We start from the raw sequence: 12,793 nt of genomic DNA on the forward strand, positions 1-12,793 counted from the left end.
ATAATATTCGTGTAGATTTAGTACTAAATATATTGAACTGTTGAATTGAACAAAATTATGCTCGCTAGAAACTCGCATTATATGATTTTATTTGCTGCACTCCTTCAATATACTCTGTATGATGCACTCGACATACCTATCTGTTTGAATTGAGAACAATTTAAAGCGTATTAGAATTATGCATAAAATATATCACTAAAGAAATTGATCAGTAAATAACAAGATATTGATCAAGTATTGATTCTCATGATCATCTTTGAAATATGCCGCGTTTTATATAGATCAAGTCATATCAAATTATGTTTTCATATTCATGTGCATGTTTAGTATGAAAAAATGTCAAAGTTATCTAAATACAAAAAACCTAGCGACCATTCTTTAGTTACTTAAAAACACAACAAAAACTCAAAGCAAGTTTTTTTCCCATGTTCCTTTCCGCGAGCACTTTCACATTGATGCATTTATTTCCTTTCTTAAAAGTTTTGAGTTACCGAGATAAAAAATCTCGTTTTAGAAAACAATAATAACATTATTTTCAATATCTATCAGATATGAGTTTTTATGTTTATATTGATTTTTTTAAACAAAATAACAAACACACAAAATAACAAACAAACCAAATAACAAAACGAATAAACAAAATATTAAAAATAAATTCATATGAAACCTAAATTATAGAAAATAGATAAATTAAGAAGACAAAAACTAACTTTTGTCACGCTATACAATTTTCAGAACATATGGTAGAAAACAGTTTTGCCTTTAATGAGAGAAAAAAGAACAGGAAAAACATTAAATCATTATATCATTATCGTTTTAAAATTATTTCAAAATTCGATTGTTGCCTTGACAACAACAACAATCCCATATTTATTCTGTAAGAAAATTCACTCTTTTTCCAGTAAAGCGGAATCAAAAACTAAAACAACAACATAAAAATTACTTCGTAAAATCTTTTGGTCTATTGGCTAAATAGCGAAATACCCATACAATTTACGAAAGAGTTTCTCAGTGTTATAATCAGAGCTTCTATAATTCAGTGTTTTTATAATTGTCAGTTTTATAGTTCACTTCACAAGAATGTATTATTGCCTTTATAATAACCTGATACTCTTTATTGTATTGACCATTCTTCTAAGCAACGTAAGGGCAGCGGATCTTAATTGTTTATTTAGCAATAAATTCAGTATCGGATTGAATGCAATCGTCGTTGCGCTGATTGAAGCTGAGGTTATTAGGGCCTCTATATCACTTGTTGATATTTGTCTTCTACTCGAAACAAATAAAGCAATTAGAGGGAGCGGTAACCATAGCAGTACAAATGATCCCATCAGCACCGCTATTCTTTTAGCCGCCCTCATTTCAACTTTGCGCCTACCCTCAAGTCTGTTAGTTTTGTTCATGACACAAACAGCGCCTACTACTGCTCCTTCAACTTTCACGTCTTTATGTACAGTACCATCAAAGTCTACAACATCAATATTACTAATTTTGTTCTTTTCCTCCGGTGGATCTGTGTTAAGTTCATTTTTTTCTTTGCTGCCAGTTCCGCTTCTGTTCCCTGAAAGTTCGTTTTTATTTTCATTTTCTTTTATTTCTCCGTCGTTAAGAAGAACTGTTTCGTTGTTGTCTTCATCGGTATTACTCATTTTGCATAAATTTAAGTTACCTGACAGAGCATAATTATCAATAACCCTCAAAAATTTTCTTTTAAAATTTTTTTTCACTCGATTTCGTTTAAAAAATTGCAAATTTCCATTTTTGGTTTTTTAATAATTTTTTTTAGTTTTTTTAATATGCATTTAGCTTCAAAATTGTTAACACCCGGTGGGAACTGTCTGGCCACCAATTAAACTTTGATTTCCCGATTCAGCAACAAAGTAATCTGTTTTTGTGACAGAAATAGTGTCTGTGTCGTTTTCACTTTCGTTTGAAGTTCGGACGGCTTCTATACCCGCATTGTCAGAATCAAATTCTGTGGTTTTTATCGTTTCGTTTTTATCCTTTTCAGTATATGTTTTATTTTCGTTCTCGCTATTATCACATTCAAGCTCAGAGGTTTTGCTTTCGTTACTTACTCTAGATGTTTTTCTTGAGGCATTGCGGGATATTTTAATTATTCTAGTTTGCAAACTCTTTAACGATCTTCTCTTATGGGACTTGAGAAGAACCACGTGTTTTGCTACTGTAGAAAATCTGCGCATGTCACCTCTTTCATTAGCAGGCACCAAAATATTATCCCTCGTCTTTTTGATAGAAATTCGTCTTATGGTAGCATCTGGCGACAAGTCTTCAACCTTTTGATCTTCCGAGTTACTCGCCTCTGTTATTGTCTCTGAAACATTCAAAATTGAATCTTTCATATGGAGTAATTGATTGTCCTTTTCAGAGTCAATATTTAAGTTCACGGGATCAACGCCATTTTTAACGCTATCAGATGTCCGTATACTCGTTCCGGATGTTTGTCGTGAGTTATTGGACATGTCAACTTCAGTTTTTTCAATAACTAACGGCTGAATTGTTAAGGCGTCCAAGTTAAGCACTTTAGTGTCCGTTTCGTCTATTTTAGAGTCTGGATGAACTTTATTTTTAAATGGCTTTGCTTTAAATTGTTTTTTCATTTTATTTGTATGTTCGTGTAAAGTTCTTATCATTAAATAATAGAATATACACACGATAATTATACATGAAAATCCCAAAGGAAATGTTACATAAGCTTCTCTATAATTCACCACAGATAAACTCAAGTTAACAGTTGTAATAATATCTTTATTGCACGGAAAAATAGTTGCACCATCTTTTAGTTGAATGGCGCTTACTGCACCGCAGAAAATACACGTGCCCCAAGTGGCGGTTATTACAATAACCGTTCGTTTCATTTTTGCTTTACTTTGGAATGGTTTGGCAATAGATTTGTATCTCTCATAACTTGTTGCCACAAGCATAGACGGTTGCACGTAATCACATACAGATTTAAGGAAGACGTCAACTCGACAGAGTACAAACGTATAGGGGGCGCTCCAGGTACCACTGTACAGGAAAAGTCTGACCGGAAGTACGAACACGCAGACGACAATATCACATAACGCCAGGCTCACGAGAGTAACGTTCATTGGAGTTCGTAGATATCTATTTTTTAAAATTGTTGAAACAATTAAAACATTTCCAAAAAATCCAATCACCATCGTTACAGTGTACATGACATTTATCACAAAATAAGCATTCCTTAAATTGTCGAATTTGTTTAATTCAGTATTGTCGTCCATATTCATACAAATATATCACAGAAAAAGATATCATCATTTTTTCACTTGTATTTCGTTCTGAAAATATGCCATGCTGCGTCATAGAAAATCCGTTTTATGGTTGAAGACATTTAGAGTATAAAATACATTGCATTTATAAATAAAAAACACATGATATAAAAATTTTGTAAATTCGATAGAAATGTGTTATAAAAATATTCATATATCCAAAATTCGAATGACCTTATGCCTAGCATCCGTTCTTGTCTGAAATGGAATAAACACAAAATATCAATGCCCTTTTCTTAATGTTTCTGTTCAAAAGGGCTTATTTCAACATTTCTTTAAAAAAAGTGCACTCTATTCCAAGCATTACATTTTTATTATAATACTTTCGAACTGATCCAAATTAATTATCCGTCCTTTTTGTTCCGATAACACTTTGATATTAAATCTAGAAAATTAAAAGAGAAAATCCAATCAGTGACGCTTGTTTTGCCCATATCGGTGAAATATCTGCCTCGTTTTCGATCAGAAAACGGAGACGCGGAGAAGCAATTTCCGATCGTTCCACGACATCTCATCTAAACGAACGTCACTTGGGAGAATTTTTGTTAACTTTACAGCAAATTCAATAACTAATTTGAAAAAAAGAAGAAAAACTAATAAGAAAGTTCAAAAGTTTAACTCACGGTAAATCTATAAATCGGTCTCAATCGCTCGGTATTGTTAATTTGGTAAATATAAGGCGTGACACATTTCGTGACAACATCTGGTTGAATCATCCCTGCCTGTCATTTTTTTGAAATTATGTTGCTCTTATAAAAAGGTTAAATTTGTTATAACCATTGACTGAAAAATATACCCTCTTAAATTGAAAGCCATCTATACAATGTTTGATATTTATTAGACAAGTATCAGGTTCAAGACTGATTTTATAGACCGCGTTCTTTGTTAACTTATCTAAAGTTCGCAAATAAATTTAATTTCTATTACACAAACTTCAAATATTCTATTTGTATAAAATATAATTATGTTGTAAGTCACATAATGCTTAAAAAAAAGACAAAATATTGTTTTTCACATGATTGTGTAATTTAAGATATTGTTTATATTCAATATGTGAACTTTTATAATACTGCACGTTTGTCGCTTTTCATTAGATAATCGTGATGTTTATATATTCTAATATTTTTATATACACGGCTGCTGTCAATTTATGAAGAATTTTTTTTCTCCAACAAAGGAAGTTGGCTATATCATAAATTCGTTATAAAGATTCTTGGCTGCTTATATGACCGTATATTAACGTTAGCGACCCGGTTATATATTCAAACAACCCTTAATGTAGGGCTATATAATCTGTCAAAAATCTTTATAAATAATGATATAATACGAGTTGGTAAGCGAGAGTTATATTGCAAAAACCGTTGATACACGGCCATATAAAATGTCAGACATCTTTATAACATATTTTTATTATTTGAAAAAAACAACAACATGATTTAAAAACAGTCGTTTATATAAATTATATAAATGTCACGATTACCCGATGAAAATGGACGTTACAAACTTGCAGTATTTTAAAGTACAAAGAAGATACCCTTCTTTACCCTTCTTCAGTCCACCCGGAATTTAGACAACTCGGCTTGTAAGACCAATTTTAAAAAGAACGGATTTTTTATGATCTTAATAACATGATCCACAATTAAGACCTTCCCGCTTATCCACTATTAAGACCACCAGTTTCAGCCCATTTATTTATCTATTTATTTTACTCCAACTATTGAGACCACAGACAATCGAATCAACACCTATTAAGACCACAATTTGCTGTATTGCCTAATTCGTAACAATCGATGAACCAAAGAGTTTAAACTCTTATAAATTCAATATTGTGTACAGTAAGGCGAGAAGATAATTTTCAGAGTGGTTTAATATCATTTTCTGCGGATTTATTTTGTGAAGAACAAAGTTCTTATTTGCTAAGTGAATTATATACATCATATAAATATTGAAACCAGACCAATTAGAATATTATCGCAATATTTTGATTAATGTTCTGCTTCAGATAAAATATTTAATCGTATTTTATAGAAAATTATTTGAAAGTAAATGTATGAACAAAAACCCTTACGTGAAAATGACAGGGCGGACAAAAGCCTTGTTGTGAGATTTTAAGTAATTATTTGACATGAATTCTTGAAATATAAAAGTAATTAATTCAGATATCATTTTACATCTAAATATTCATAAAAGCATTGTGAATGTCATTTTATACCACAGCATGCGAAAAAGTTAGATTTTCTACGAATCAATTCCTTTGTAATTTATGTTTGTTTGACTTTTTTTCTAGAAGTAAAACATCGAAAGTTTTCTACATAAGATTTTATGTTAGATCTGTTGTTTGCACCATGATTTCTGTCCGTCAACCAAAATCGTTTCCCTGACCTTTCTTATTCTAATTATCAGATTAGTGGATACAATAAGAATTTCACCACAACATATTTCTTAACAAAAGAACACATGTCGTTGTTTGTGGTTAAATGTATTGTTATTCAAATAAAAAGTCAAAGTAGGGATCTATCAATTTGGTCAATTTAAACCATCCGCGCCAAAACAGACTTGTTATGTGTCTTATAGGAACGTGATGTCTTAAATGTCAAGCTAATACAGGAAATCGATGAAATTGAATATTTGCACTAGTGAAAACTCACGTTCGGCTGTGCTCATAATTAGCAGATGGAAAGTACAAATTTTAATAAGCATGAAATAAGTAATCTCTTAATTTGTCTCATAATAATCAAATTTCGATTTATAGTGACAGAATATCTTTTTGAGTCTTTAAACACTTAATGTGAACCAAAACCATCATACACCATTTTGCATTTTACCATATTGTGTGATTTTCAAACTTAAAACCATATTATTTTTTGTCCTTCTTCTTTCGAATTTATTTTAATATTTTTTTAAGAACTATTGTAAAAACTGCTATTTGAGTTCCGCTGCGACAGGTTTCGAATTATCAGGGTAACCATTAACAAGGGGATACTCTGTTACACACATGTTTACAGGGCAAGTTTGAATAAAAGTAAAAAATGTCTAAAACTTTTGAAAGATTTCTAGGGATGACCAAAGACTAACGGTCAGACCAGCTTGTTTATTATACATGTATGTTACATGCAAATCAAAGTTGATTTCAATCAGATTGTAATAAATAGATAAATAAATAAATGAACAAACAAACAAACAAACAAATAAATAAATAAATAAATTTATACAAATTCATCGATTTGTTTGTGTTTCAATACATTGTGTTGCTTTTCAATACAACGGTCTTATAGGATGTAAAAAAAGTCTCTACACAGGCTATATGAAATATAAGGTTCACAAATAATGAACCGGAACATGATGCGAATACTAGTTAGTATGCGTATAGCTGATCTCAGTGAACAGATTCGATAAATACCAGACGTAAAAAAATAAATATGTAAAAAAGGAGGTATCGAAAGACGAACGTCGTAAGACTGTCACATTGGAATTGTTTCAGATGTTTTATTTTGTCTTACATTTCAAAGGCAAAACCATGTCATTATACCATTACAAAAGGGTGTATACAGTGCCTATTGTAGGAGGGGATGTGGGAGGGGGGGGGTTCACTCATATTTTTGAGAATTCCTCCTAATGGGGGAATATTTTACATAGATACAGAAGGAAAAAGATTAACAAATGTAATAAATTCTCACTTTTTTCGATACCCCCCTCCCTGTTTTTTCGAATCCTATAATAGACACTGTGGTGTATATTAACAAAGCCACAGGAAAAATCAAAAACAAATGATTCTAAGTATATAAAAACAACGTTTCTTACACTTATTTAATATCTGATGTTTTCTGCCTAGCATAAACAAACAGAAAAAACATCTTGTTTCCGTTGTCACATTTTCCTCAGCAGCATGTACATCAGAGCTCAGGTGTTAGGCGCGTTGATTGGTCACTACCACTTACCCTCTCCTTTACCCCCAACATTTCCCAAACAATTTATACTGCAGTGTTTCTATGTACATGCGTTTAAACATTATATATATGGTTTTGATAACATTTATGTTATTCAAAAAATAAAAGAAATTCACAAAAATAGTATAATATGTATCTCTTTTTAAAATGAAAGAAATGTTTTAGTCTCAGTCAGATATTTATTATACAATTTTATAATATTTAAACGCATGTTGCATGCCATGAAAAAACTGCAGTAAAATGTTTAGATTGTTTGGAAAGGTTGTGGGTTATAGAGGGGGTTAGAAGGTAGTGTCCAATCAACGGGCCGAACACTTGTGCATCACAGATTCAATATCAAACATAGAGCAAATCAGAAAGTTGTTGGCTACTTCGTTTCTGTCCGGAACTAAGATTGCAAGAACCTCCACCAGTACAGCTGTAATGAATTGGTCTGTAATGGAAAGTCTGTAATACAATAGATAATTTTATTGCTTGTATTTTGTATTAGACATAACAAACCATGAACAAATTATATATAAATGTTGTTTGCAAGTGTGAGATTTAAGATCCGATATATAAATATTGTTGGACATACATGTACCTAAATGTCTAGAACAAAATATTACAATTCATCATATAAATGTTCATACTAAATCACCTAGAACTTTATCAAATTTTTTTTCTAGCATTACTATTTCAATGGAATATCCTAATGATACATTTCTTGTATTATTTTTTTTATCACTAAATGTGTTTGAAATACATATGGATACGGTTCCCTTTATGAACCAGACCACTTTGATTATATCGGTGCGGTTGTTCTTGAAAATGGATAGGTCTATCATTAAATTTCTAAGCAGCAAACAGTACTTCATCTGTTATATATACATTTAACCTTTGAAAATGATTTTATATTTGCAAGTCCATATCAGTAGTTGTGGAAGAAATTCTCATGATAATAAAATGTGATGAGTAAACTATCAATAATTCAATATATACGGTACACAAAACTCTATCCTGCCGATAGAATATCTCATTTTGAATTATTTCAAAGACTGAATGGAATAATTCATGCAAGAGTCTAAACCAATATCGATTTCTTCTTTTAAATGAATAATTTCTAAAAGGCGTACCAAACGAAAGTGCAAATAAATGTTTATTCAATTTATCTTTGTGTGATTTCAAACAATTAAATTTTCATAGATTTCATGCATTGTCTGTAAATAAAAAAATAAAGCTATCTTGTTTTACTTTGCTACCAATCAATGCGATTCATTTGTAAAACAATGTTTCATGCAATGCCATGAAATTCTTTTCATATAGTATGTCTGAATATCAGATTAAAATGAATTATCCTGTCGCCTTTCAATAATAAAGTTAAAATTAACCAGACAACTGCCGTATTCGTAATTATAAAATGAACCGCACTTACAATAAAATATAAAAAGAGATTAAAGTATTGTCCAACTGGATTCTGTCAAAAGCACGTGTACATAACTTTCACTGAATTCCGTGTTTTATAAGGTACTTTGTACGATAATAAAAACATTTTATTGCCCCGTTTTAAAACTTTTCCCATTTTACAGCGTTACCACTTTTAAAAAGGACGTTTTATTGAAGAGCAAATATATACAAAGTTGTTTTTGTATGAATATCGATATCAATAAAGATGTTAGACGATAATTGTTAATAAAGATGGTACAACGATGTCATTAATAATAATAATAATAATAATGATAATAATATTATTATTATTATTATTATTATTATTATTTTATACAAATACTTGTATAATAAGTCAGAATTATTATCAGTTGTTTAAAATTATTAATTAATAAATAAGACTAAACAGAAAAATAAAACCTTGTTTTTGTCTTGTATATTTCTAGATGTAACAAAAATATTTTAAAATGGCATGAAAATAATGAGGTCAGGAATTCGACATATATTTTTTTTCTCAGAGGTATAATGTTTGAAAAATATATGAGATTTTCAAAACTTCAAAGTTTATATAATTGTCACATTTTTTTCCAATGCGATTCTGTCGTTAATATGTATCAGGAATTGCTATGATGCGTAAATACTGAAGTATGAAAATATTCATAGTTTTAAATAGTTCTATCAAATTCAGGCTGGGAGTTTTATATATTTGAGAGAACCAAGTGTTTAATTGCGTTTTTATGATACTATCAAGTATGTTGCTATTTTATGTACATAACACTGGTCCATGTAATTCTAAGAATATGAAATATTTTTATAAGCTTACGATAAATATCTAACTATCTAATTTCTTACTTTCAAGTTTCTTGTTATTGTGAAACGGAATTATTCATAAAAAATGTCGTTTGTTCGCCTCCCGCTCAATTCTCCCCTAATAAATAAATAAATAAATAAATGAGTAAAAATATGTTGTAACCAACCCATAGTACGCCATTCATTTTCAATCAACATACAATGTATATATATATATACTTCTAACAAGAATCTTGAAAAAGCTATTGAATATAATTCTAACGCATTGCATTATTAATGCTGTCTGCGTTCCATGTCTTTTCATACCGACATTACCTCTAATTACTATTCAATAAAGAATATATTATTTCAAAATGCGCCCGACTTTGACAAATTAACATGTCATACTTAAAAGGAAAATTAATACAAACTAAAACAAAACTGAATATAAACCTGACCGTTACTGATTTTAATCTATTGATCTAGAATTTGCCGTCTCGTCCTGTCGGAACAAACTGCACAAGTAGATTACATTGTTTTTTCGTAAAGCGCTTGACTTTCTGCAATCTGATTATATATATTATCGAAGATGTGCTTATATAATGATACCTTAACAGCAGTCATGAAGTGCAAAAAGCGTGATGATGATTATTTCACATCTTCATTTTACAAGTTTAACAGTTTTATTCAGGGATATACCTGTGATAATTATCAAACGAGTTAGTACGATGAATTAAAAATCATCCGTATATGCATTCGTTAACCTTTAGTCAAGAATGGTTTTGTCAATAATAATGTCTTCTCTGTATATTTCATTTTTAACACTTTCAAAAAATGTATTTACTGAAACCCTACTTCGTACATCTTAGCGAACGTAACACGAGATATTCCGGTTTCTAAAACATATTGACCCAACAAGGTGCATGTGTAAAGAAAAATTGAAACAGTCCACGAACAAATCGTCAAATATAATTTTAAAATACAAAAGTTTTTTTTATCATTCAACTTTGATACTTCATCAATTAAAAGATGTCAAACACAAACTTGGCCGAGTAAAATATTAATTAAATGATATTTGAATACATAAACAATGCAGACTTTAATTAGGGAATTAAGAAAGAAAAGGTTATTATTCAAAGTGAGCTGGTATATAATGGACTGTCTGTAATACAATACAACAATACATGGATTGCATTTAGTATTAGACATAACAAGAAAGCATGAAATGATTTTATATGAATGTTGTTGGCAAGTGTGAGATTCAGGATCCGATATTACATTAATTTATTAAGACTAGAACAAAATACCATAACTCGTCATATAAATGTTCAAAGAACTTTATCAACATTTTGTTTTCAAGCGATGTTTCAAAAGAATATCCAAATGATAGATTTCTATTGTTTTTATCAACATTTGAAATACTTATGTTAATTGTGCTCTTTATAGGCCACCTCATTAAAATTGTTTACTACATGCACATTTATCTGGTAGCTTATCATCAAGGACATGTCTTGTAACATGTGTTGCTTTGATGACAAACTCAAAATTGTACAAAATCAGATAATGACAATATTATTATAAACCATTGACAATCTTGTCTCAATCTAAAGGTATTTTGTGAAACATATCCATTCATTTGCTATCCATTTTCTGAATTTGTCCGATGCTGTTGTACTTTAATGAGAAGTTTATACAGAAGCTAAAATGATTTATTTAGATCATAGTGTAAGTGTATATGTATATAGTATTGCATCTCGCTATATATATGTTTTTCTGTCTATTGTCACGTATGATAAAAATTGTTATTCTGATCAAATGTTCACAGTAGATACAGTTTTGACAGCCACACTAAACCCTTATGTATAATTAGTCTTTACAATATGCGTATCTATATTCGTTTTTTGCCTCAAATCACTTTCAATACATTTGTAACTTTGAATACCAATGTCCTTTAACATTTCCATGGCGGTTTCAACTTTGGATTTAGTTATACATTGTAAAGGCTAAGGCATCTTACATCTTATTACTGTGTCAATTAAATGGTTGCCCTAACAGCGGGATAACTATGTGATGGTAATTTTGTAAATAACAAAAATAGTTTAAGTTCTGATAAAAGTTGTCCAGAACATACATTGAGAAATGTATATTGCCGATCATTGAAGATCATTTAAATTGATCGTATTGTTGTGTTAACATTGATCTTTTTCTTGCTTTTGAGTCAAATATTCCTGCTTGGATATGGTTTAATCCCCCTCTGAATATGGTGCCTGTTTTTTTTTTACTTTGTCTTTTTTAAGTCTTGACTATGATATGCAGGCTTTATAACCCTGACCCCCTTCTCAAAATGCCATTTTGTTTATAACAGCCAATTTTTATCTCGTTTAGGGCGTTCTTTAAGTTTTCCGGTTTTTATTGTAGTTTTAATCACCATGAGGTAAATCGAGTGGGAATTATGTTCTTTTACTCTCTGGGGAATAAGACATTTTACATCAAAACTATATTTTTGAAAAGCACAGGTAAGTGCCCAATTGACATTTTCAACAACTTTGTTGGAAAAAATATTATATTTGGAATACGCAAGATTTCATGTTGCTTTAAACTCTTTGAATTTATATATATCCTTTGCACACGTTTCATTTCTCATAATTTGTCATTGCTAGTTTATGTTTATAATGAGGTAATTAGCTATCACATCAAGATGCATGTGATATCAGATACCAGCCCGGCAGATATTCCATTCTAGAATCATCCTTGAACTATCACTTTCTGGATCTGCTATTCAAAGGTTTACAGAAAACATTTTAAATAATATCTGTTTTGCGTCGGAATAATATGGTCAACATGAAAGCATGAAGTTTTACTCAAAGCAGATGCAACAATATAAAACCATTTGTCAAAACGAAATTTTTTTCTAATTCGCAATAAATTAATATCAAGAGGCCCTGCAACCTACACATATCTGACATATAACTATAAAATGAAAAAAATGATCGTTTCTCGTATTTGTTGCATGATAACTATAACAATTGATTGTTAAAAATATATCCATACAAAAACGCAACAAAATATGTCCGAAGTAGATTTTTAATGGGTATGAAAAAAAGACCATTTAATATACAAATATTGTCTGACTTGATAAAGACTTTACTAGAATATGTTTTAAATGTGGACACAACTGAGAGGATCATTGTTAATGTTTTTGATCTTGAACCTTTAAATCATGCTCACTCTGATAGACAAATAGATAATAGTGCTTGTGATTATAACAAGCAAACGAAATAAAGACAATTATGATAAAATCTTAAACCCATCTAAATA

The 12,793-nt window shown here is 30.2% G+C and overlaps 1 protein-coding gene across 1 annotated transcript; it reads right to left on the bottom strand.

Annotated features, from left to right (window-relative positions):
• Positions 1-693: 693 nt before the first annotated feature.
• On the bottom strand, positions 694-3,758 carry LOC132726913 (uncharacterized). Its single transcript, XM_060712324.1, has 2 exons — positions 1,825-3,758; positions 694-1,695 (listed from the first exon to the last, which is right to left on the bottom strand). The coding sequence occupies exons 1-2, from the start codon at positions 3,270-3,272 to the stop codon at positions 1,095-1,097; spliced, it is 2,049 nt and encodes a 682-aa protein (XP_060568307.1). The 5' UTR covers positions 3,273-3,758; the 3' UTR covers positions 694-1,094.
• Positions 3,759-12,793: the final 9,035 nt, after the last annotated feature.

This window comes from Ruditapes philippinarum, unplaced genomic scaffold (genome assembly GCF_026571515.1).
Source record: "Ruditapes philippinarum isolate M1 unplaced genomic scaffold, ASM2657151v2 ctg1028_1_1_1_1, whole genome shotgun sequence".
Lineage (NCBI taxonomy): Eukaryota > Metazoa > Mollusca > Bivalvia > Venerida > Veneridae > Ruditapes > Ruditapes philippinarum.